Here is a 26,364-nt window from a genome sequence, read left to right as displayed (position 1 = left end):
AAATTAATCAATAAATAAAATAGAAACAGCTCCCCCACCCCCACATCCCCCTAGAACCATCCCCCAATTGGGCACGGCCTCTGGAGCCCCATCCCTGCAGGGCAAGGCCGGTTTTTTGTCCTCCCCCCGCCCCCAACATACTCCTTGGGCCTTATTTACAGATTCACAGTTGGGGGGGCAGGGAAGGGGGTTGGGGGGGCTCCCTTCCCTCCTTCCCCGGCCCCCTGGGGTCAGGGCAAAGGGGTTCCATTGGTGGCCAGGAGCTTCTTGTCCTTGGGGGGGCCTCGGCGGGGAGAGCTGCTCAACTCTGGGTCTGGGCGGCCAGGCGGGGGCTGTAGGCTTCGGGGTGGGGTACCAGCAGGCCGGGTCTGGACCCCATTCTTCTCATCTGTGAGGGAGGAAAAGGTTTTGTGTGGGTTCCAGGGCTGCAGCTCAGGGTTAAGGTTCCCATGTTGGGATGGGGCATTGTCTCATCCATTGGTCTCAGTAACCCCAAGGCCTCCAGGGAGGCCAAATTTCCCGTCAAAGGGGTTTGAAGCCTTCAAAGGCAGTCGCTAGGGGGACACATGCCCTACCAACAAGGAATGGCTCCCCTAGAACAATGGGGGCTGTACCCTAGGCCCCCTGCAGCCCTGTAGCTGTGGAAACAGGGCCAAGTTAATGTAAGTGAGACCTCAGCCTGACCCGACTTCAGGAGAGATTCTCAGAGATTCCGGTTATGATACTATTTGCTAAGAGACAGCTTGTTGGAGCAACACATAAGGCTCATAGCCAGAGGGCTCCCTCTTCTCTTCTGCTGCTCTGGTTAGGGGAAAATGTCCCATGGCAGTAGGGCCCAAGGGAGCTTTCTGAATGTTGTTTGGGGGTCTCAGGTCCTCCTGATTGGGTCTGCCTGACTCTGGTTAGCCTTTTGTGGAGCCTGACTTCCTCCGTACTGACACCACTCAGGGACTATGGTGGAAACACTGGTTGTCATCCAGTTTTCTAGCAGTTTCCATGGGGCCTGAAACATTACCTGAGGTCCACTGGCAGAGACTCAGCCCCATTAAGAGGTGATGAATGCTGAGGGGTGGGGGGGAAGGTCACTGCTATAGCAACAAATAAGGCTCTCTTCTTCCAGGGCAGACTCCAAGGTCGGCCCCCTCCACTCCATTCTCTATAAGATAGGTAGCCAAGGCCCCAGATGCCTGTTGGTCCTACATCTTTGAGGGTGTATCCTTTTGAGATTCCTGTTTGCTAAGGTCAACTTTCCTTAGCAAGGAAAGTGGGCCAGTGGATCTAATTCACTTTCTGCTTGTCTCTAGCAACCATAAGGGAGAAGAGGGTTTCTCCACCCAAGCATTATTGAAATTTGGGGCCCAGATAATCCTTTGTTGTTGGGGGCTGTCCTGTGCATTGTAGGATGTTTTGCAACATCCCTGGCCTCCATCCACAAGATGCAGTAGCATCCCCCTCTCTCCCCAATTGAGACAACCAAAAATGTCTCCATACATTGCTAGATGTCCCCTGGGGAGCTGTGGTAGGCTGACTAAATGGCCTCCAAAAATGTCCACATCCTAATGCTGAGAACCTGAGAACCTTACAGGGCAGAAGAGATCTTGTGTTATGACTGAAGTTAAGGACCTTAGATGAGGAGATTATCTTGAATTATCCGGGTAGGTCCAACTTAGTCCTTAAAAGAACCTTTCCCAGCTAAAGTCAGGGAGTTAGATGCAGAATTGCTGGCTTTGAAGAGGAAGGGGCTGTGGCCAAGGAATGTGGATGGTCTCTAGGAGCTAGACAAAGCAAGGAAAAGATTTATCTCTAGAGCCTCCAGGAGGAGGTGCAGCCCTCCAGATACCTTGACATTAGCCCAGTGAGACCTGTGTCAGACTTCTGACCTCCAGGATTGTAAGATAGTAAATTTGTATTGTTTCAGCCACCAAGTTTGTTGTCATTTGTTAACAGTGGCCACGGGGGCCGAGCCCGTGGCGCACTCGGTAGAGTGCTGCGCTGGGAGCGCGGCGACGCTCCCGCCGCGGGTTCGGATCCTATATAGGAATGACCGGTGCACTCACTGGCTGAGTGCCGGTCACGAAAAAACGACACAAAAAAAGACAAACAAACAAACAAACAAACAGTGGCCACGGGAAACTAATACAGGGGCAAAACCGGCCCCTCATCAGTTGAGAATCACTGCTCCAAAGCAAAGACCTGAACCTGGACTCAGCACTTCCTAGTGACAAAGCCACCCTAGCTCCTGACTTCATTGCTGGGTCCCTTCGCATGCTCCCTTTCACAGGGGAGAAGGTAGTCAAAGGGGCCTGGGAAAAGGCAGTAAGCCCTACCAAGATGATGCAGCTGGACTTCTCCAGGGCACATGGTGTGCTCAGCCACCCTTCAGTGGGGCCCAGCACCCTCATTCACTGAGTCTTAAGGAATCACTGTTCTTAGGGGAAGGGCCACCGTGTCTCAGGAACAGGCCTGTTTTCCTGAACAGGCGCTGTCTTTATTTAGGATTCTGGTTATCAGTGGTTGCTAGGGCAGTGCTTATGCTACTGTTTGAATGCTTGAGTACTCCCAGAATTCATTCACTGAAATCCTAACCCACAAGATGATAGGATTAGGAGGTCAGGCCCTTGGGAAGTGATTAGTTCACGAGGATGGGGCCCTCATGATTAGGATTAGTGCCCTTATAAAAGAAACCCCAGACAGCTCCCTCGCTCCTTCCACCAGGTGAGGACACAGCAAAAAGGTGCCATCTATGAACCAGGAAATGGGCTTTCACCATATAACGAATCTGCTGGTGCCTTGATCTTGGATTTCCCAGCCCCCAGACTCTCAGCAATAAATTTCTGTTGTTTACAAGCCACCCGATTTATGGTATTTTCTTATAGCAACCATAACAGACTAAGACATCTACTGGGGCCTGGCCTCTCCTCTGTCCCCAGTTGCTAGGGAACTCTACTTCCTGACAATTGGGGCTGGTGAGACCAGGGAAGGCTGATCTCCTGGAGTTCACAGATCTTGCAGGCTCCCTGTAAACTGAGCTTACAACCCTGGTTGCTAGGGACCATTAGGCCTTAGAAACAGGGCCAGGTGAGGCTCAAGTCCTTGAACACCAGAGAAGCCTGAGTCCTGCAAAGAGGGTGACCAACTTGTCCTGGTATGCCTGGAACCATCCAGGTTTTAGCTTTGAAAGTCCCCTCAGTCCCAGGCAAACTGGGATGATTAGACACTCTCCTCTAGAACGGAGGTCCAGATCCTCTTTTGGCAGGATGTTCCACTATCCCTAACACAAAGACAGTCATCTTTTTAGGGACCCCTGGAGGCCAGTCTCAGGCCCCCGCCTCTCAGGGAACCTGCTCACAACACTGTAGCCTCAGTGAGACTATGGCAAAGGAGCCCAACATGTAGGCCTGCCTTCCCCACAGTGGAAACCTCATCTGCCAACCAAACCCCCGGAGCACCTGGTCCCCCTGACATCTCCCTACCACCCACCTGCCAAGGCCTGCACGGAAGGCTGGTCATGAGTGCTCAGCAGCTGTGCCTGGATTGTCTCTACCACTCGCTTGAATCGACGGCTGGGACCTGGATGGACGGGAGGGAAAGAAAATGGACTGACTGGGGGTAGAGGACCGAAGGCCCTCCCAGCCTGTGGATCCCAGTCCTTCTACCAAGTGAATGACTCTCCATCTCTGGGTCTCAATTGCCCCTGCTCTGTTGGGGCTGGCATAAACCCAAGGTTTGCAAATGGGTCTCCCATGTTGCTATTTAAGGAACAGTGTCAAACTCAGACACCTTCAACTTAAAAAATAATAGGAGGTGTTGGTTTCTACTTAAATAGATGCTATTGCTTGTTAGTTTCTAGTTGAGTTCATCAAGAGCCAGAATGTAAAGGGAGAAAAAAAATCTTAAAATTGAAAAATGTTTGCATATTAATCTTTATGGGGGGAGAAAAAAAAAAAAAAAGCCATAATTCGTTTTGGTGGTAGAACACCCTGGTGTTCCATAGCAGCCTGGTTTAGAAACACTCAGAGGAAGCTCATCTCCTGACTGACATATTAAGATCAGTGACAAGAAGAGCAAACAGATATCCCTTGCTACCCAGACTCTCACTATTAGGACTCAGGAAACAAGTTGAGTGGGAAGCAAGGCATTTCTGTGGTTTTCTTTTTTTACTTAAAAAGATGTTTTTTGTCTCTTTAGTTTTTCTATTGTTTTCATCTCTTGTGCCAACTCCTGATTGGTCACAGCTGCCTGCAGTTACAGTTTCTGAGGCTGCAGCTCATCTCAGCAGGAAGAAGTGTCGTGATGAATTGGTGATGTCTGCTCTGAGACTGATATTTGACAGCAGCATGCTACATTTTTTCCCTTCTGATCTATGATATCAAACTAGTAGGAAGAGCTCTGCTCTCTTTTGTGAGGTCAGAAGGCCTAGGTTGAGCCCCAGATCTGCCACAGTTTACTGTTTGAATGTTTGATTCTGGTCAAGTCCCTTTACCTTTCTACCTCAGTTTTCTCTCTCGTTTTAGCAGCTGGCTGGTCCAGGGATCCGAATCCTTGACCTTGGTGTTACAAGGCTGTGCTCTGACCAACTGAGCTATGAGCTAGCCCCCTCAGTTTTCTCATCTGCAAAATGGGTGATTACTAACACCTCAGGGGCTGCTTGGAAGCTTCGTTGTTTACACTGTTAATGTTGAGAGAATGGAGGAGGAGGATGTGGGGGTCTGTGTGAGGAGGGAGTTTGCAGACAGTTAGCACCAGCTCAACACCATTTCCTCCTCCTTCTTGCTGCACCCCTGGGCCACTACTCTACCTTAGCTGACTTGAACATCTCAAACAAGGCACTGGGTTGGGGACAGTCTAGTCAAGAGAGACTCACCGGAGATGAGAGTAAAGGTGACAGAATAGATGCCACCACCACCACTGCCGTCCCGTCGGGGAGAAGGCTCTGGACCCTCAGAGGAGCTGATGTCCACCTGGAAGCGGACAGGCTTCTGGAAGACGGAGGGGCCACCACTGGCTTTGTATTCGGCCCTGAAGCTGGTCTGTGACAGCACACTGTGACTCAGGCTGGGGATCTGAGAGAAGTGGGGACACAAGGATGGAGTGAGTCCAGGGAATGGATAACCCTACAACCAGCACTGCCCAAGGAGCTACAAGTCCAATCAGCCACTGGGGGGAAAGAATAACAGAAAAGGCATTAGGAGGCCCTATTGCCTACTGTGACTTGTAGTTTTCTCTGTCCTACTATAAATAGGGTACCAGAAGAATGGTTGAAGAACTGAATCCCAACTTCATGAGGACTCTGAAATCTAGGTGACGGCTCCAGGACCACATGAAACACACTTCTCCCTCCCTCTACGGTATTGCCTATAGCCATATCAATCTCAGAAACTTTAAGTCCAATGATCCTTCTAGAGGTAAAAAATCACAGGACTGGCAGTGGGCAGCTCTAAAGTCTGTTGGGAAAAACAGCTCTGCTAATTTCAGACCTGGTTGTAGGGGAATGGGAATTCACCAATCCTTGGGGGACACTAATGTCTGGCAAGTTGTAATTCAGCATTCTTTTTCATCATTTCCAGGCCTCTGGGCACAATAAACCTTTTCTGCTTCCCTGTACCCAAGTCAACTCCGGCTGGAACACTACAAATCACATGAGCCCCGGGAAGATGTCAGGCCAGTGCTAAGGCGGTGAATCCCAGGGGCTGCTGAGATTTGTAGTTCTGTGGTGGTCAGGATCAATGGGGACCCAGGACCCTCACCGACAAGAAGGCATGGACAATGTCTGCTTTGATGCTGCTGAGAGGTTTGTCCTTTAGCACGAGGAATATTTGTTCTTCTTTGTCCAAGGAGATAAAGTTCCCAAACCAGGAGCGTTTTGCCAGCCTGAATGGGAGGGGATGATTGAGAGGTCAGGAGGGCACCAAGGAGATGAAATCCCTCTCCATCCCCACCCTTCTCTTCCCTGTTAGACTCACTCTGGGGAGGACTCTGGTGTTAAACTGGACATCTCCTCAGCTGTGGGGACTGGATGGTGGGAGGGAAGAGGATGTGGTTAACACTTACCTATCATCCTAATGGCCAGCATATAAACCAGCTGTTGCCTCCTCCCAGAGGTTCCAGACCCCACTGCCTATTCACTGCCAGTAGCTAAATCCCAAATGGCATGCTGCCTGTTTCTTCCAGGGATGTCAAACTGGTGAGGCCAGGCTCCCTTGGTGGTGTTTGCAAAACACAGACCAGTGGGAGGTGATCCAGAGCACAGAAGGGGCATGTCCCTCAGATGAGCTCCTCCTCCAGAACTAGAGGCCCCATTTCTCTCCCCAACACCTGCATCTCTGATGGAAACTCCTTCTCCACCCCCTCTTCTCTTTTTTTTTTTTTTTTGCAGCTTGCCAGTATAGGGATCTGAACCCTTTTATCTTAGAATATGTGAATCCAGCCCCCATCTTCCCTGGAGATCCCAGGGGGACCTTCCCGGGGACCAGATTTTCAGCCCCCAGCACCATCCCTATATTAAGACTCAGCAGTCCCTGCACCAAGCCCCTGCACCCCCAGAGACCCCTATACCCTGCATCTTGCGCCGGTGAAAGCGAGGGGAGCCCAGGAAGCTGTTGCGGATGGAGTTGAGACGACTCCTCCAAGCGGCTCCCCCGACACCACCGCCGGGGCTGGGGGGTGGCGTTGTCCCTGGAGTGCCGGTGGGGCTGGCCCGGGGTGTGTGCAGAGGCGAGTGCAAGGGGGTCCCCCCCGAGGAGCGTGGGGAGCCTGGAGGGCCAGGCAGGGGTGTGGAGCGGGCACTGGGGGGTGGGGGCTGCTCTCCAGTGCCCCCGCCCCTGGGGCCCCGAGAAGGCAGTGTCTGTGTTTTGGAAGTCGGGGAGCCCCCACCTCGGGCCTCATCTCCAGCTCCTGGCTCCGGTGAGAAGGAAAAGACCGGACTCTGCAGAGGAGCAAGACTGGTGAGAGAGAGCGGACTACAACTCCCAGAAGGCTCTAAAAGCTCCCACTTGCACACACCCAGGGAGACTGGCCCCAATGCATGCTGCAACTTGTAGTCCATTGTTCCCCTTCCCACCCTCCAACAGCAGGAGGGCAAGGACTACTACTATCAACAGTCATGACTGTAACCCCAGACAGAGCATAGAGAATAGTACACAGTAGGTGCTTAATTTACTTTTGTTAAATGAATAAATGAACTCTTCACACACACTGAAAACCCAATCCTAAGGAGGTAGAAATGGCCTAGGGACTGGTTTATGTAGCCTTGGGTCTTTGGCCCTCAGGGACAAGGAGGCGACATCTCAAGGCCTCAGGGGAATTGTAGTTTCTGCTGCTCAATCTTTGCTCCACAGTGTCTTTACCCCTTTACCCCTTCTAATTCCACTGGAGACCTGGCCTTACCCTTGGGCTGCTTAGAGGACTGGAGGACAGACCAGTGGAGGCTCCACTGACGCTACGGGATCTGTTTCCAGGATAGATTAAAAAAAAAAGAAAAAAATCAGATGGGAGGGTTTCAAAAGGCTCAGATGTCTTCTTACTTTCACAGTACTTCTAGATAAGGAAATGAGGCCCAGAGAGGGGAGGTGACTTGTCTCAAGCACACAGCACATTTGAGGTTGAGCTGGGGCTAGAATCCTGAACTCCCTCTATACATGGGGACTGTGGATCCTCCTGGAGAGAAGAGGGGCTCCTACCTCTGGCTGTGCTGGGCCATCTCCAAAGCCCGTCGGGTGGGCACAGGGGAGCCACCACCTCCAGCATCCGTGATGCTCAGGACTTCCATGGACTTCCGCTCTGGCCGCCGCTTCCCGTGACGGCTCAGCATGGGGGAATCCACACGCTTTCGGGGTGGGTCTAAGGGCCAAGAGTTTCAACTCAATCAACAGATGAATTCATCCAGGTGTACATGGTACTTATACCAATAGGGAAACAGAGGCCCAGAGTAAAGATGGGTTTTGACAAAGGTCTCAGAGCAAATCAAGCTGTTTAAACCCAGAAGATCAGGGCCTGCAGCCCCTTCTTCCCTGAGGAATCTGAGCATCTCGGCTCACAGCCTATTCATCTCTCAGGACCTAGGCCTCTAGCATCCCAGCTCTGCTTTCTCACCAACATCATTCCGGGGAGGCAGATCCTGGTCCTCACAGCTGGGATACCGCTCTTTCCGATCCAAAAGCAGATAATATATCATCTTTTCTTGGTTCTCCCTAAGACAGGGGGTGGGGAAAGAGAACGGGTTAGGAAAGGATTGAAGTCAGAGATCAGTGCCCAGAGGAGGTCTCATTCTCTTCCAGCTGCTGTGGCTCTCTGGGCCTCATTCCCACCCAGTAGTTCTGTCTATGGTTCCATTATTCAAGGTATCAATATGGTTGGTTTTCTTGGTTCAGTGTACATCTCAGTCTCTTTTCACTCAATAACAGCTTCTTATTTATAAGTACTATGTAGGCACCATCTAAGTCTGTCTCAGCATCTGTTAGTACTTTGTCGTGTTTATCAGCTTTTTCCCGCTGGTCCCAACACTCCCATGTTCCATTTAACAGCCAGGGTTCCATGCCCCAGGCAATCTGCACATGCGAAAGGCCCCAGCACACTCCCTGATGGTTGGTTGTTGGGGGAGCCGCAACAGCTTGCCCCTCTTCGGAGGGTGAGTGTGTGCAGGGGTCTTGCGGTCTTACTCGTCACTGCGCAACTCGCGGTGCAGCCGCTCACGGTCCCTGAAGCAGCCCAGTGACGCCATGCTCTCTAGGACGTCGGGGTCCAGCTCTCCGTTCGATGGCAGGCTCCGCATGGCTACCCGGCGACCTGGGGCTGGTTCCAAGCATGGGTCAGGCTCGTGTTTCCCGCCTCTGGGGTGGGTGGGAAACATCATCAGGAACTGGGCATCCAAGATGGATCATCCTTCTTCTTCCTAAACTCAAGGGTCCCAGGACCCAGCCAGGTCTTCTCTTAGGGACCCATGAGTCTGAGCCCCAGCCTCTCCTCCCTCACATCTAGGAGTTCAGACAGCCAGCCCCTTCTTCTTCAAACTTGGGAGTCCTGGACTCCTAGCCCTCTTCTCCCTCTAATCCCTTCTCCAGCTGTGTCCTCCTCCCCCAAGACCCAGAAGTCTGAGTCCCTAGCCCCTCGTCATTCAGGAATTCTGGCATCCCACCCCCATCCTCCTCTCCTGCTTTGGCCACTACCCCCTTCCTCCCCCACGGACCCAAGTGTCCAGTTCCTCCCATACTCACAGGTACCAAGGATGTTTCTGAATTTGCTCCAGCTGTGAGGGTGGGTCATAGAGAAGCAGAAGTGAGGTCGTATGCACACAGTAGGCGCGCAATGAAAGTTGACTAGAGTGTCCTGGGGGGGTTCCTAACAACGCCCCCCTCCTTTCAGCAGGGGCAGCACAATGGATCACGTCTCCCCCTCGTGGTAGCTGAGCGAATCGCCCTGCGCACGCGCGGTCTGACTACTCTGGACCCGCCTCTCTAGTTTCCCGCACGAGCAGTGTCATCCTGTTTCTCTGCGCCGCCTCCGGTCAGTCCGCGCATGCGCTTTTCTGCTGCCTGGGGCTCCCCTAGTCCAGTCCTGCGCAGCCTCTTCACTAGTTAGTTTGGAGCGGCAGGCTGTGGGGGACCTTGGGCTGCGGCCCAGCCAGTGACCCAGTCACTCCGGAGACTGACAGGCAGGTCCTGGAAATCCATCCCCATGCCTCCCCTAGGAATTCTGTCCTCATCACCCACTGTCCCTCCCTCTGCTGGTCTCCCCAACTCACACTGAGCCTTTTTTCGGGCTCCACTTCGATCATTCCCCTCAGGAGGCTCTGGCAGTCTGGAGGAATGAAGTGGGGCATGTGGAAGACGCCCCTCTTCACCTTCTCCAGCAGCTGGCGGAGGTTGTCATCATCAAAGGGCAGAGCCCCCTGGGCAAGAAATAGGACCCCTTACAAACAGCTTATGATTTGCCAAGTGAGATTCTAAGCGCTTTACACGCATTAACAACTTCATCCTCACCACAAGTAGAGCAGGTAGGGAACTATTATTATCTGCATTTTACAGGTGGAGAAAATGAAGCACAGAGAGGTTCCTCAACTTGCCCAAGGACGCCTAGCTCCTAAGTGGCATAGCAGGTATTTGGCAAGGGACAGCTTGGCACGAGTGCTTAAGAGTCTGGAATTGCAGTTTGGAGGCTGTTCCTTAAAAACAGGTTTTGGGAGAGACCAGTTTCAGGAGAGAATCTTCCTTCCTTCCTTCAAGAAAAGGTGACCATTTATTATGGGTCAGCAAGCCAACAGTGAACAAAACAAGCCCTTGCCCAACACAACTCACATCGCAGGTTGGGAGACAGAATCTGTGGGTGAGTAAGCAAAAACAAATAGCTGCATAATGACAGAGTGACTGAGTCTTCTCCCTGGACGTACTATTGGAGCAGAGGCCTGAAGGAGGCTGAGCCCTAAATCCAACGACTGGTGCCCTTATAATGAAAAGGAGAGCACACAGAGAGACAAAGAAGGTCCTGTGATGATGGAGGCAGAGATTGCAGTGATGCAGCTATAAGCAAAAGAACGCCAGGAGCCATCAGAAGTTAGGAAGTCAAGGAAGGATTCTTTCCTAGCATCTTCAAAGGGAGCATAGCCCTGCTGTCACCTTGATTGTGGACTTCTGACCTCCAGAAGTGTGAGAGAATAAATTTGTGGGTAGTTTTAAGCCACCCAGTTTGTGATCATTTGTTATTACAGCCAAGAATCACAGCATGTGCAAAGTCCCCAGGCTGTCAGGAGGGGATTGAGGAGAAGGGAGAATGGTGGGTGAGGAGGCTTGAGAGACAGGATGTGGCAGATCACATGGGGCTTTTGGCTTCACAGAGGGGCAGTATACACAGTGGTTAAGTGTTCAGATGCTGTTGTCTGCCTTGCTCTGCTGCTTATAGCTGTGTGACCTCAGGCAAGTTGTGCTACTTCTCTGAAAATGGTGATGGGTAGGACTGTGTCAGAATGAGCTGACTTAATACAGTGCTGGGCCCACAGTAAGGACTATACACGTGTTACCTGTTCTTACAGTTCCACAACTGACCATACCCCTGCTACATCCCAGGTTATGATCTAGCCACTAGAGGTGAATCAGGGAACAAATCTATGTCCCTGCCCTCATGGAGCTTTACCTGAACAGTGCCTGGCACACACTAGATGCTCAATTAGCAGAAGCTGAATGAGTAGAAGTTGAATTCTAGAGGGGAAGACAGACAATAAACAAATGGACCTATTGAATAAGATAAGTGGGAATGCTTGGGATAAGCAGGGCAAAGGGTTAGAGAGAGAGGAGCCAAGGTGCTCTTGGATGAGGCGACATTGGACAAAGACTCTTGCGGGAGGCTAGAATCTGAGTCTCTGAGGCTTCTTTCAGTTGTCACAAGCATCTGGTTGCCCCTGGTATCTGATGCCTGTGGACAGAGAATGCAGAGTGTGTGTATGTGGGGAAAACAGGGAGAGAGCACCCCTGAGTGCTGGTTTTGGGGTCAGGAAACTTGGGTTTGATTCGTGGCTGCCTAACATTCTAGCATGGAGCCTCAATTTCCTCTGCTTTGTAAAATGGACAAAATGATCCTTCCAGGAAGGGCTATGGTATGAATTAAAAATTATAACAACAGGGCTGGCTGGTTAGCTCAGTTGGCTAGAGCACAGCCTTGTATCATCAAGGTCACTGTTTCAGATCCCCCAAACTGCCAGCCCTCCCCCGCCAAAAAATTATAACAGTAGCAACAATACAGGTGATTCTCATTATGCTTGCTAGTTCTGTTCTATAAAGTCACTGCAAACACTGAATTAGTAAATAATGAATCATTGCCCCTAAAGGAAATACAGTTAGGTTCTTTTGACCATCTGGTCACAACATTTTCGTTAATCAATCATTACATAACCTTGTTTTTATTTGTTTTTGTTTAAAAATACCTTTAATATGTACTGTTTCATTGACATTGAACTCACGGCCAACAGCACTATAATTCATGCCTGAATGAAGCTCATCGAGCACATTACAGCTTCCTTGCACTTAGGAATACTAGATGGCACTACATTTGGGGCCAAATTAAACTGCAAAATAATCAACCATAAACACAAAAATGCAAAAGATGTGACAATGAATAGACTATGAAAAAGACACTTGTTTAGGGCCGGCCCGTGGCTCACTCAGGAGAGTGTGGTGCTGATAACACCAAGGCCATGGGTTCGGATCCCATATAGGGATGGCCGGTTGCTCACTGGGTGAGCGTGGTGCTGACAACACCAAGTCAAGGGTTAAGATCCCCTTACCGGTCATCTTTTAAAAAAAAAAAAAAAAAAAAAAAAAAAGACACTTGTTTACAGGATGAGAATTGAAACAAGAAGGCAGAGGTCTCTTTGACCTCAGCTGTGAGGATGGGTGACTCAAATCTCTGCTCTGCACATGTCCACGAGTGACCAAAGCACCTCGAGTATTGATCATGGGTTACAAATTTTACCTAGTAGGTGAATTTGCAAATATGGAATCTCTGAATAATGAGAACTGACCATAATAATAATAAACTCTACTAATAGTAATTATCAAGCACTGCTCCAGGGTCTTAACATACAACATTTAATTTAACCCTCACAATTGCAGGTACTGTAATTATTCTCATTGTGCAGATGAGGAAACTGAGGCTTGGAGAGGGAAGGTGGCTTGCTTGCCCAAGGTGAGGGAGTAGGGATTTGAACTCAGCTGGATGGCCTCCAGAACTGGGCTTTTAACCATGGATGAAGAAGGGCTGAGATCTGGGATGTTTTTAGCTGATCTCTTGAGCACCTCTGCTGCTCCCCTATGGGGATGTGAGTCCCAGGAAGGCAGTGCTGGGTTGGTTCATTCCCCTTAGAGTCTGTCACAGAGCCTAGTGGTTAAGAGACCAAAGATTGATCCCAGGCCTTAGGATCAGCCATAGGCCAGTCACTTCCCCTCTATGGGATTGCTAAAAGAATTACGTGAGATAGTGTACTTGAAACAGTGCAGTTTACTTACATGGGGTAAACTGCTTATTTATTCATCCTTCATGTGTTTATTGGGGGCTTATAATGTGCCAACCCTGGGGTTACAAAGGTGAGCCAACAAAACAAAAGAAAACATAAAAAGACAAAAGCCTTAGACATGCTCTGACCTTGGGGAGCTTATGATACAGAAGGGAAGGGAGGTACCCTTCAAGGAATTACGCAACAGAATGCACAATGACAACTCTGATAGTTGCCAGGAAGAAAAGAGCCTACTACAGGGGGTGTGACCTCATTGGGGTGAGGGTGAAGAGAGGGGCCAGGGGAAATTTCCTGGAGAAGTGATCATTGAGCTGAATGCTTAAAGAAGTGTAGATCTTAACTAGGTAAGGACAGGGTTAATAGGGATGGTAGGCAGAGAGAAGGGCAGGTGCAAAGGCCCCATAGTAGGAGGCCGGGCTCATAGCTCTCAGTCTGATTATGAGTTATTACAATATTGCAATACCCTAGAATCAGTTGGCAAACGGCCATTGTCCCAAGCCCTCCAGGTGCTCCTGGATGCTCTATCCCTTTCCAGTGACCTCACACCCCTCACGACCATCTTATACTTCTGTGATTGAAAGGTTAGCTTCCTTTAGAATAGGGTGCTCCAAGAATCTGGTCTGTTGGTTAGCACAATACTTTTCCCAATACCAGTTAAATATTCATTCAGATATGATCTTTGTGGTGAGGATGAACTTAACATTCTGTGCTACCACCAGGCAGGATTGTTCTAGAAACAGGGCAGGAGAGGTGAGGGGCACCTTACCACAAGCAGGGCGAAGAGGATCACTCCACAGCTCCACATATCTGCCCGGCGGCCATCATACTTTTCCCCCTGGAAGGGAGAAGGACCAGTTATGAGTTCATCTCTCCCCTCTGCTGCCTCCACTCCTCTCTCCCCTCCACCTGCCCCTCACTCACCTTGATCACCTCTGGACACGCATAATGGGGGGACCTGAGAGAGAGAGGTGGCATGAGCCTCCAGCCAGCTTCTAAGCCCCTCCCCAGGGACTTGGGAGGCTGGGCCCCCCACTCACCCGCAGCTGGTCTCCAGGAGGCTGTCTCCCACCTGCAGGGATGCCATGCCGAAGTCTGCAATGCGAATGTTGTTTTTCTCATCCAAAAGCAGGTTCTCAGGCTTTAGGTCTCTGTGGCTGAGACAGGCAGGTGGGGCTTAGGCCTCTGCCTTTCTCCTGGTAGGCCCAGGCTCCACTCACTATCTCTCAGGATGGTACACTTCTCGAGACTTCTTATGACAGACAATCACAAACATGCCCAAAAGTGGAAAGAAGAGTATAAGGAAGCCCCTGCTTCCCATCCCCCAGCTTCTCCCATTTTCAAATCAGGGCCAGTCCTATCTACGCCCCTAAATACTTTCCACCCCGCCCTGAATTACTCTGAAGGAGATCCCAGACATTGTGTCATTTTATCCACAAATATTTGAATATATACAAAGTGAGATATTTAAAGGTAAGTAGGGCTGATATTGAGCTGGTTTTTAAAATATCAAAATATTTCCATACTGAATAATAATAAAAAATACTGCCACCCCAAGCCAGTCATTGGCCCCTCCCACCCCTGTGCCAAACTCCTCAAGATTTAAGGGTTCGTGTCTGGGGAGAGGTGGGGCTGTAGGATTCTGCAGTTTCTATTTGGAATAGTCAGTAACTGGGTCATACTTGTTGTTAAATATGTTAAATATCTCCTCCACTGGTAAGGGGATCTTAACCCCTGACTTGGTGTTGTCAACACCACGCTCTCCCAAGCGAGCCACAGGCTGGGCCAGCCTCTCACCATCAGGGGTTTTGACACGGTCACACCATCTTGTTAATTGGGAGGTGAAAATTTAAATGTGCTGCCTTTTTATTGCCAAGCTTTACTCCAAGTCTGAGCACCCCACCCTAATCCCCAATTCATCTCCAAAACACATCCCAGAGGAATATGTGCAAATAAAGGAGGCCAAAAGATGAATGCATCCATTTTGCACCTTAATTAATCATTAAAACACTGCAAACTTAATATCTTGTTTTGGGGGCTGAAGGCAATTCATTGAGGAAAATATAATCTTTTTATATGGAAAAAAATGAATCTCAACCCTCATCTCACACCCATACAGACATTAACCCGAAATAAATCCCAGATCTAAATGCGGGGGGGGGGGGGGGGGCGGGGGCGGGGCGGGGAGCTACTGTATACAACATGTAGAAGAAAACATAGGAGAAAAGCTTAGTGACCCTAAGTTGTGCAAAGATTTGTTAAATAGGACAGAAAAAGCATGTAGTGTAAAAGAAAAAAACCCAACAAACTGGAGTTCATCAAAATTAAAAACTTTTGGGCTGGCCCGTGGCTCACTCGGGAGAGTGTGGTGCTAATAACACCAAGGCCACGGGTTCGGATCCCACATAGGGATGGCCGGTTAGCTCACAGGCTGAGCGTGGTGCTGACAACACCAAGTCAAGGGTTAAGATCCCCTTACCGGTCATCTTAAAAAAAAAAAAAAAAAAAATTAAAAACTTTTGCTTTTTCACAAAACAGTGTTAGAAAAATGTAAAAGCATGTCACAGACTGGGAGAAAATAGTTAAAAAGCATACATTAATAAAAGACCTGTTCCTAGAATAAAGAATTGTTTCAACTCAATAATAAAAAGACTAAATAAATTTTAAAGAAACAACTCAATTAAAAATGGGTAAAGAGGGGGCTGGCTGGTTAGCTCAGTTGGTTAGAGCATGGTGCTGATAACACCAAGGTAAAGGGTTTGGATCCCCATACTGGCCAGCTGCAAAAAAAAAAAAAAAAGAAAAAGAAAAAAGGTCAAAGAATCCGAAAAGACGTTACTCCAAACAAGATAATACAAATGGCCAGTAAGCTCATAAAAGGATGCCCAACATCAGAACTCATTAGGGAAATGCAAAGCAAAACCACAATGAGGTGCCACTTCACATCCACTAGGATGGCTGTAATCAAAAAGACATAACAACAGGTATTGGCGAGGATGTGCAGAGATTGGAACCTTCATATGTGGCTGACAGGAATGCAAAATGGTGAAGCCACTTTGGAAAACGGTCTAGTAGTCCCTCAAAAGGCCAAACATAGAGGTACAACACGACCCAGCAATTCCACTCCCAGCTAAGTACCCAAGAGAACTGAAAACACAGTTACACACAAAAACTTATCTTCATACATCCATATTATCCATAATAGCCAAGAAGGGAAAACAATCAAAACATCCATCAATGGATGAATGGATAAACAAAATGTGGTATATCCATAAAATGGAATATGATTCGGGCATGAAAAGGAATGAAGCATGCTGCAATATGGATGAATCTTGATGACATTTTTTAAACTGAAAGAAGCCAGTCACAAAAAACCACACATTGTATGATTCCATTGATATGAAATGTCCAGAATAGGTAAATCTATAGAAATAGAAAGCAGATTAGTGGTTGCCAGGGGCTGGGGGCAGGGGGCAATGCGGAGTGACTGCTTAATGGGTATGGGGTGATGAAAATGCTCTAAAATTACACAGTAGTGATGCACACACTGCCAATACGTTAAAAACCACTGAACTGTACACTTTAAAAGGGCGAAGTTTACAGTATGCATGAAGATTTGTTTGGGGCTGACCACACTGGCTTCCACTCAGCTTCCATGTACCACCAAGGGCCTGCCCTCTCGGCAGCGCTCAGCCTGGGTTCCCCCTCAGGCTGCCCCCTCACCAGATGGAGTAGCTATGGCAGAAGTCCAGCGCTGACACGATCTGGCGGAAGAACTTCCGAGCCTCCTTGGGTGTCAGTCTCCCCTTCTTTACCAGGTAGTCGAACAGCTCACCCCCAGAGACATGCTCCAAAACCAGGTACCTGGGGGATAGAGAGGGGGCAGAGGGCTGGAAGGGGCATGCAAAGGACCAAAGGGCCTGGTCCCCCTCTTCCATTGGCCCCTGTGGGCAGAGAATCCCAATTTCCATGAGTCTCTGGGAGGAGACTCCAATTCCCATGAGTCCATGGGAGGAAGTGACTCCTATTTCCATCAGCCTCTGGGAAGCCAGAGCTCAATTCCCATTAGGCCTGGACAGCAGAGACTCACATGTTGATCTCAGGGGGATCAACATTTAACTTCTAGTTGTTTCAAGAGATAAGGTAACTCCATTAGCACCTGGAAGACAGAGCCCCAATTCTTCCTTTTCTTTTTTTTTTTCTGTCTTTCCTTTTCTTTTGGTGGCTGGTGGGTACAGGGATCAAACCCTGGACACCACGCTCTAACCAACTGAGCTAACTGGCCAGCATAAGAGACCCCGATTGTTATAGTACCCTGTGAAATAAAGACCCCCGACTCCTATTATCCCCTGGAAAGCCAAATCTCTAATTCTCATAAGCCTCTGGAATGAAGAAACTCAAATTCTCATTCATTCTTGGGCAATAATGATTGCAGTATGCACCGGTCTAAGTCAACTTTTGTGAGATATAAGAGTACAACTGCCATCAGTCCTAAGAGGTTAAAAACTCCCAAATCCCAGGGCCAGCTCGTGGCTCACTCGGGAGAGTGTGGTGCTGATAACACCAAGGCCATGGGTTTGGATCCTATATAGGAATGGCCGGTTAGCTCACTTGGGAGAGTGTGGTGCTGACAACACCAAGTCAAGGGTTAAGATCCCCTTACCGGTCATTTAAAAAACAAAAACCAAAAAACTCCCAAATCCCATAAGCCTCTGGGACATAAAGAGTCCTGATTCCCATCAGCCACTTGGATTCTAAAGACTCCAAATCCCATCAGCCTCTGGGAAACAAAATCTCAATTTCTATGACCTCTTAAATGTGTGAAACACAACATCCCATGGGCTCTCCCTCCTGACACTTATGATGAATGGGAGTGGTAACTCTACCTGTCCTGACAATGGCCCCTCCCTGCCCCCACACCGGACAAAGACTGAGAACTACAATTCCCATGAACACCTGGTGCTGGGGTGGCTTTCTGTCTGGGGAAACCTGCCCCTGCATCTGATGTGTGTTGGAGTCAGTTCATCTTGGGGACTGGGTGGTGGGGGCAGGAGGGCTGTCCCCTCTCCTGTTGCTCAGCCCAGCTGTCCTTTGGGTCACCAGAGTCTGGACAAAGAGGGCCATTCTCTGGAGCTTGCACAGCTGGGTCCCACCCCCATCCTTCCTGGGGGGTAACTGACTTTGAGATACTGACTCAGAACTCCTAAGGAGGCCCACTGCTGGGGGTCCAGCCATGGCACCAGGAGTTACGTTGTAGGAGGAGAGGGGTCCTCCAATGCTCTAGAGTGGGGTGTTAGGAAGATTCCCTTGGGCTTTGCTAGGTCCCATTGCCTTAGCAAATAGGAGTCTCCTGCCCTTGGCAAATTGGGTCTGGCTGAGGGCATCCAGATGGTCTAGTATAGAGTGTTTCCTGCAGGGCAGTAGAGTGAGAAACTGGGGCTGCGGAGGTGGGGGGACGATCAGCCTCTATTCCCCTCTCAGAACAGCTCAGGCTCAGCTATCTTTTTGCTAGGACACACTGGCCTTTAGCAAAAGGTCCAAGTCATTGTGGGAACAATGGGGATTTTGTGTGCGTACTGAGGGATATCCCTCTGCAGTGGGGAAGGATTGGGCCTTCAGACAGGAGAGCTTGTTTCCCCAGGCCCCCCGAGGCCCTGTTTCTGGAAAGGGTCCACCTTAGAAACTTGGTGAGGGAGGATGCAGGGGGAGGGCTGGGTGTCTATAAATACCTACAAATATTTCTTGTTCTCGTAGACGTCATGGAGCTTGAGGACGTGTGGATGTTCAATGAGCTTCAGGATGGCGATCTCCCGCTCCACCTGAGGGGCACGGGAGGGTGGTGGGACACAGGAACAGCATGGCCTCCCTATATGCCCCTCAGAACCAAAGGATTTCCCATACACAAACACACTGCAGCGCACATACACACACACACACACACACACACACACACCTTCATCAGCACCGACTCGGATAATTTCTCCCGGTTCACGATCTTGATGGCAACCTTCTGACCCGTGATGCAGTGGACTCCGAGTTTAACCAGCCCTGGGGGAGCAAGTTGAAAATGTGGGATGTTCTTCCAGAGCCCCCAGCCTCCCCAGCTCCTAAGTCCCCTTTGCCATGCTGTTTCCTCTTCCTTCCCCTGCTGGCTGTTAAACAGCCTGAATCACCTTGACCTGAACTGCTGGGGGCGACGGCCACCATTCCCACAAAACACAATCCCTTCCCACTCCTTGTTGCCCAATTCTATTCCTTCTGATTGTCCATCTATCCATCTGCCAATCCCCTCCCCTGGCTACCCCTTGATTCTCACTCTGATTCTCTGACCTTCTACTGAACCTGCTGAAGTTCGTCTTTCCACATATTCTTTTCTCGCTGTCTCCATAGTTTTGTCTCTCGCCGTCTGCCTCCTTGGAACCTCTCTCTCTCTCTCTCTCAACCCATCACTTCCTTCAATTCTCTGCCTTTCAATCTTTTGGATACCCTATGTCTCCAATGAATATAATTTCACATTTTCCCTCTCCCAAAACCATTCTCCACCTCAGCCCAAACCCTGACCCCTAAATTCCCTTTGATCTTCTTTAGTAGCAGCCGTAACTGGGATCAGGCAAACCCCAAGGGTATGTGCAACCCCACAGCATACTCTTCTCTTCAGGACCCTCAACTCTAGGACCTAAACCTCCAAAGCCACAGACCCAGCCTTCCTCCCTCAAACCAGGAAGGAGTCCAGGCCCCCAGCCCCTCTTCTCTCAGACCCAATTCAAGCCCCGGACCCCTTCCTCCCATAGAACTCAGGAATTCAGGTCAGCAACACCTTCACACTGTTACTATCAAGATCTGTGTGGGTTTGACCCTTTCCCTTTCCTTTTCTTTTCTTTTTTTTTTTTAAAGATGACCGGTAAGGGGATCTTAACCCTTGACTTGGTGTTGTCAGCCACGCGCTCAACCAGTGAGCGAACTGGCCATCCCTATATAGGATCCGAACCCGGGGCCTTGGTGTTTTCAGCACCACACTCTCCCGAGTGAGCCTTGGGCCAGCCCTGACCCTCTCCCCTTCCTGAGCGTCTCAGCTTCCAGTCCCAGCCCAGAACCCACTACTGCAGGCCCTGGCCCTCTATTGAGACCCTAGGACCAACCCTGGACCCACTGCCAGGGACACTGATGTTTGGCTCCCAATTCATTCCCACCCACCATCCATCCAGCAGGAAAGAGGCTGCGGCTGGTGGCCAGTGTTTAGCAATAGCAAAGGATGACCCCACTTTCCACAGCCACTTCTGGGAGATGCGTCTCCTACAGCCCACCTTTCCACCTCTCCATCCTGTTTCCCACCTTGAACCAACATGCCAGAGAAGGGGAAGAATTGTCCCCCCTGCCTCACTGCCCCTGTCACCCCATCTTGCTGCCTGGAGAGGGGGCAGCCCTCCTAAGCCAGAGAACAGTGGGGAGAAAAGAGGCTAACCAGGACAGATGCACCTCCATCCCGGCCTGCAGCTGTACTGCAGCAAGGGCCTCAGCTCTCAGTCCCAGCTCGTCCAGATCTGCAGGCTCCCTTCCCACCCCTGGCCCTGGAGCCCCTCCAACCTCTGCCCCAATGGGGTTGGAGCATTTGGACCACAAACTCTCCACTCCCCAACTCAGGAGTCCAGGTCTGCAGCCCCTCCGCCCTCAGACCCAGGAGTCCAGACCCCAGCCCCCCTTTCCGAGACCCAGGAGTCCAGGTCGGCCGCTCCTCCTCCCTCAGACCCAGGATTCAGGCCCTCAGCCCACTTTCCTAGAGGACCCCAGAGTCCGAGCTTCTACCCCCCTCCATCCTGGGGACCCAGGACTCTGGACCCCAAGTCTCTTCACTACTAGGGACTCAGGATCCGAGTGGCCGGCCCCTGCTCTTTCAATACCCATGAGCCCCGCCCTCTGCCCCTCACCTCCACCCTGCTCCCGCCCCAGGTATCCCTTCCCGCTAGACTCACCTGTCTGTCCTTTGCCCAGCGTCTTCTCCAGCCGATAGGGGCCCACATATTGGGCGTGCTGGGGTGGGTGTGGGTGTGGGTGGGGGAGGTGGTAGGCGGGAGAGCCCCCGCCCCCCTCCTTGGCACCGGACGACATGGTGCCCTTGGTCCCGGCCCGTCCGGCCCCCCGGCCGCCCCCCCTGCGGCCGGTCGCCCTGTCTCTCCGGTGGGGGCCGGCGACCGCTCCGTCCCGGCCCCCCCGGCTGCCCCCCACCTCTCCGGGGGTCCCCAGGGGGCTGGGCTGGGCCCCCCCAGTCGGCGGGCCGCGGAGCTGGGGGAGGGGGGGCTGACCCGGGGGGGTCAAGCCCCGGGAGTCAGCATGACCCGGGGGGGCTACGTGGCCCCCCCTCCCCAGCCCGTCCCTGGTTGCCCCCCCCTTTCTGCGCCTCCCCTCGCCAGGGGGGGGTCTGAGGTGCGGGCCGGCGGATGCTGCAGGCCGAGGTCCCCCCCGCCCCCCCACGCGCCCTCTCTCCTCCGCCTCCTCCTCCTCTCCGCCTCCCCCCGCCACCTCGTCCTTTCTCTCCGGCACGCTGACATCACCATCCGGGGACTCCGGGCCCTTCCCCAAAGTTAACCCTTTCGGAGGGGGGTGGGAACGGCGGGGGGGGGGGAGCAGGGGCGGGCCTCGGAGCCTGAGGGATGGAGAGGAGGTGGGAAGATGCAGGAAGGGGTGGAGGGATGGAGGAGGAGAGAGGATGGAGAGAGAGAGCTACCCAACAGACAGGAGCAGAGATGGAGATGCACAAAGAGAGGAGAAGGCTGACTACAGACGGGAAAAATAGAGACAGAGATGGCAAGAGAGATGGAGACCATCAGAGACGGGGTTGAGGCAAGAGAGGGAGGTGGAGGGACACAGAGATGGGGGCAGAGAGGGGCAAAGACAGAAGAGAAAGAAGGAATGGTGAGGAGGAGAAGAAAAGAGACGGGGAAATAGCCAGAGTTGTCGAGAGGCACAGAGAGGAACAGACAGAGACGGAGTCAGAGATGTAGAGAGACAAAGAGATGAGAAACAGAAGGAAAGAGCCAGCCACAGAGATGGGAGAGAGATGTAAAGAGAGCTGCAGAGAGAGATGGACAAAGAGAGGGACACAGGTGAAGATTGCAAGGGGACTGGGGGGCACACACAGGTGGAGGGACAGATGCTGGGGAGAGGTGGGGACAGATTGGAGGGGCAGAGAATGAGAGAGAGAGGCAGAGAAGGCACAGAATTTTGGGAGTTGCTAACCCAAGATTCATCTCTGCTTCCCCAGGCCCTCCAAGCCTGCCCACCCATGTCTCCTTGGGCAAGGTCTGTGCCCCTACTAGCATCAGAGCCCCATTTCCACTCACAGCCCAGGGTGATTTAGGATTCTCCTTGCTCCTACAGAGAAACTTCCAGAACTCCCTGAGGCCCCATATATATTTTCAGATCCCTATGCATTCTTTGTGCTTGCCGTAGGGTCCCCTAGGTCTTCATGTGGACCCCATACACTCCTACTGTAGCACATAACACAGATCTGTGCTCAGCCCATGGGTAATGCACAAGCCCCATTAGATTTCTGAATAATCCACAGACTCCTCTATGTCAGGTAGCCAAAAGTGTTAGGCATCCATTTAATCCCCAAGTCACCTGTACAGTGTAACCATGAACCTTCAGGCTCTCCTGTGAGATTCCCAAGTCCCCTATTTGACCATCTTCATTCTACGAATCTTTACTGAGTGCCAAATCTAAGCCAAGCACTGTTCCAACTGGTAAGGATATGGTAGGGAATGAAATTGACAAAAATCCCTGCCATATGGAGCTTCTATGCTAGTGGATGAGGCAGATGATGGACAAGGTAAACAAGCAAAATATATGGTACGTTAGATAGTCACGATATGTGCTAAAGAGGTGACTGAACCAAGGAAGGGGGTTAGGAAGTGTTTGTTGAGTGGGGTACAACTTTAGATAAGGTGGCCAGGAAATAAAATGAGGATCTGAGCCATGTGAATAAAGGGCAAGGGGCATTCCAGGCAGAGGAAACAGCAAAGGGCCTGCAGCAAGAGTGTGCCTGTTGTGTTGTAGGAACATTGAAGGGGCCAGTGTGGCTGGAGAGGAGTGAGCAAGGGAGAGTGACAGGAAATAAGATGAAGAAGCAGATCATATAAGGCCTTAGAAGCAGGGTGACCATATGTCCCGGTTTACACCTACTATTCTGTAATTATTAATAAGGCCCCTTTCACTCTCAAGTGTCTTGCTACAGATGGAAAATTACATGATCACTCTCCTTAGAGGTCATTATAAAGCCTATGGCTTTTACAGAGCATGTGAGAGTTTTCATCTAGGCCACCAACATATTCATATATTCACATATAGGGGGGTCTTCAGAAACTTCATGGAAAGATTTGTATTATCTATTTTTCTATGAATTTTTTGAAGTACCTTCATATATTATATTATAAACAATTACGTGTTATATGTGCATCTATATTACATTATGATATTATATTATATATATTACATGTGTATATATGTATCATAGATAGACTTGTACACAGATGTCCACATCCTAATTCCAAGAACCTGTGAAAATGTGACCTTACATGGCAAATGGACTTTGCAGATGTGATGGAGTAAAAGATCTTGAAGGGCTGGCCCATGGCTCACTCGGGAGAGTGTGGTGCTGATAACACCAAGGCCATGGGTTCGGATCCTATATAGGGATGGCTGGTTGGCTCACTGGCTGAGCGTGGTGCTGACAACACCAAGTCAAGGATTAAGATCCCTTTACCGGTCATCTTTAAAAAAAAAAAAAAAAGTAAGGGATCTTGAGATGGGGCGATTATCCTGGTTTGGGTGAGCTCAAAATAATCACAAGGGTCCTTTTAAGAGGGTTGTAGGAGGGTCAGAGTCAGAAAAAGAGATGAGGAGTTGGTTAGAGCACAGTCTTATAACACCAACGTCATGGGTTTGGATCCTTGAAACAGCCAGCTACCAAAAAGAAAAGAAAAAGAGATGAGAAGACAGAAGCAGAGGTTGGAGTGATGCAGTTACAAGCCAAGAAACGAGGATGGTCTGTAGAAGCTGGAAAAAGCAAAGAAAACAGATTCTTCCCTAGGGCCTCCAGAAGGAACACAGCTCTGCTGACATCTTGATTTTAGCCCAGTGAAACCATTTTGGACTCCCACCCTCCCAAATTGCAAGATAATAAATGTGTGTTGTTTTAACTTACCAAGTTTTTGGTAACTTGTTGATAGCAATAGGAAACTGGGGCTGGCCTGTTAGCTCAGGTGGTTAGAGTATGGTGTACACACACACACACACACTCTCAGGTGGTTAGAGTGTGGTGTACACACACACACACACACAGGTGGTTAGAGTGTGGTGTACACACACACACACACACACGGCCTATCTGCTTGGTCTTCCCATCTCTGCACACACACACACACACACACACACACACACACACACACACACACACACGGCCTATCTGCTTGGTCTTCCCATCTCTGCACACACATACACACACACACACACACACACGGCCTATCTGCTTGGTCTTCCCATCTCTGCGCACACACACACACACACACACACACACACACACACACACACGGCCTATCTGCTTGGTCTTCCCATCTCTGCACACACACACACACACACACACACACACACACGGCCTATCTGCTTGGTCTTCCCATCTCTGCACACACACACACACACACACACACACACACACACACACACACGGCCTATCTGCTTGGTCTTCCCATCTCTGCACACACACACACACACACACACACACACACACACACACACACACGGCCTATCTGCTTGGTCTTCCCATCTCTGCACACACACACACACACACACACACACACACACACACACACACACACGGCCTATCTGCTTGGTCTTCCCATCTCTGCACACACACACACACACACACACACACACACACACACACACACACACACACACACGGCCTATCTGCTTGGTCTTCCCATCTCTGCACACACACACACACACACACACACACACACACACACACACACACACACACGGCCTATCTCTGCACACACACACACACACACACACACACACACACACACACACACACACACACACACACACACACACACACACACACACACACACGGCCTATCTGCTTGGTCTTCCCATCTCTGCCCAAAATATTCCTCTGCACATTTGTGACTGTGGCCCCACCTGAAGTTGAGCACAACCTTTTCCTGGAAGGGGGTGTCTCCTATCAAGAATCAAGACTATGGTTTCTTTAAACCCAGACCAACACTAACACCACCACAGACAAGGCCTGCCCCAGCACATTCCCAGACCTAAGCCCCAAATCTGGTGCACAGAAGCCTTGAGCCTCCCCAACACCCTCGCTCCTTTGGCACTCTGAGTCCTGACTCAAGCTCTGGGGCATTTTGCTTCCCGGCTCCAGACCTCCAGAATCCCCTCCTCTTCACCTGACACAGGGAAGAGTTCAAGAGGGAGAACGGAGGCCGAGAGAGGAGTGGGGATGGGTCTCAGGTTGCATAGGCCAGCTGTTAGGGGTGAGACCCCAGGGCTCTAGTAGAAGATGGCGTATGGGGCCGGGTGGAGTGTAAAATCAGATTTGGGGGATGAGGCCGGAACCCGCCTAACGGCGACGAACTAACTCCACCGCCAACAACAAATCGGGCGGGGCCTGGGAAGAGCGCGGGACCTAGTGCGGAGAGGCTAGAGCGCCAGCCCGGGGGCGGGACTTAGGAAAGAGGAGTAATTGGGAGAGGCCGAAAGGCCTAGAACAGGGGGAGGACACACGTGTGGGCGGAGTCCAGCCCTGGGTGGAGCCGGACTTGGGAGGGGCGGGGCCTACACGAAAGCAGGGTGGAGCTTCCAAATAAGAGGCGGGGCTCCCCAAGGCGCGGACACTGGGTTGGAGGGGCGGGGCTTAGACTCAGAGGGCGGGGCTTGAGTAAGGGCGGGGCCTAGTACGGAGGCGGGGCCTGGCTGGGAGGGGCGGGGCCGGGTGCAGTATAGGGTCAGGTGGGAAGGGCTTAAGAGCTGGGCAAGCCGCCTCAGCCCTATCTACCGCCTGAAATTGGATGGCTGGTACTACAACTTCCGGGTGAGACTGCGCATTTCCGGTCAAGATGGCGACTCCCAGAGTAATCAGGTGCGGACGACACTGTCTTTAGAAGAAACGGAGTCTCGAAACTCTGGGAGGTGAGATCCGCCCAGCTCCGGCGTCCCTCTTAGAAGAGAAGAGGGGAGACTTGTTGCTAAGGAGACCAAGGGCAGGGCTTGTTGTTGTGGAGGAGGGGTAGGGGGTTGCTAAGAAACGGGAACGCAAGTAGTGGAGATGGGGTGGGGGTTTGTTGCCAGGAAGA

General features: G+C 50.9%; 1 protein-coding gene across 1 annotated transcript; it reads right to left on the bottom strand.

The window, feature by feature from the left end:
- Positions 1 to 124: 124 nt before the first annotated feature.
- BRSK1 (BR serine/threonine kinase 1) lies at positions 125 to 21,103 on the bottom strand. Its single transcript, XM_063090484.1, has 19 exons — positions 20,968 to 21,103; positions 18,951 to 19,045; positions 18,731 to 18,816; positions 16,721 to 16,861; positions 14,038 to 14,154; positions 13,922 to 13,955; positions 13,767 to 13,835; positions 9,740 to 9,886; positions 9,213 to 9,244; positions 8,658 to 8,828; positions 8,092 to 8,189; positions 7,680 to 7,839; positions 7,387 to 7,447; positions 6,556 to 6,925; positions 5,964 to 6,012; positions 5,748 to 5,871; positions 4,865 to 5,063; positions 3,481 to 3,570; positions 125 to 388 (listed from the first exon to the last, which is right to left on the bottom strand). The coding sequence occupies exons 1-19, from the start codon at positions 21,101 to 21,103 to the stop codon at positions 231 to 233; spliced, it is 2,337 nt and encodes a 778-aa protein (XP_062946554.1). The 3' UTR covers positions 125 to 230.
- Between the last annotated feature and the right edge of the window lie 5,261 nt (positions 21,104 to 26,364).

The sequence above is a fragment of the Cynocephalus volans genome, chromosome 3 (assembly GCF_027409185.1).
Source record: "Cynocephalus volans isolate mCynVol1 chromosome 3, mCynVol1.pri, whole genome shotgun sequence".
Taxonomy (NCBI): Eukaryota; Metazoa; Chordata; class Mammalia; order Dermoptera; family Cynocephalidae; genus Cynocephalus; species Cynocephalus volans.
The sequence above is the reverse complement of the archived record's forward strand: the minus strand, read 5'-3'. Positions and strand labels throughout refer to the sequence as shown.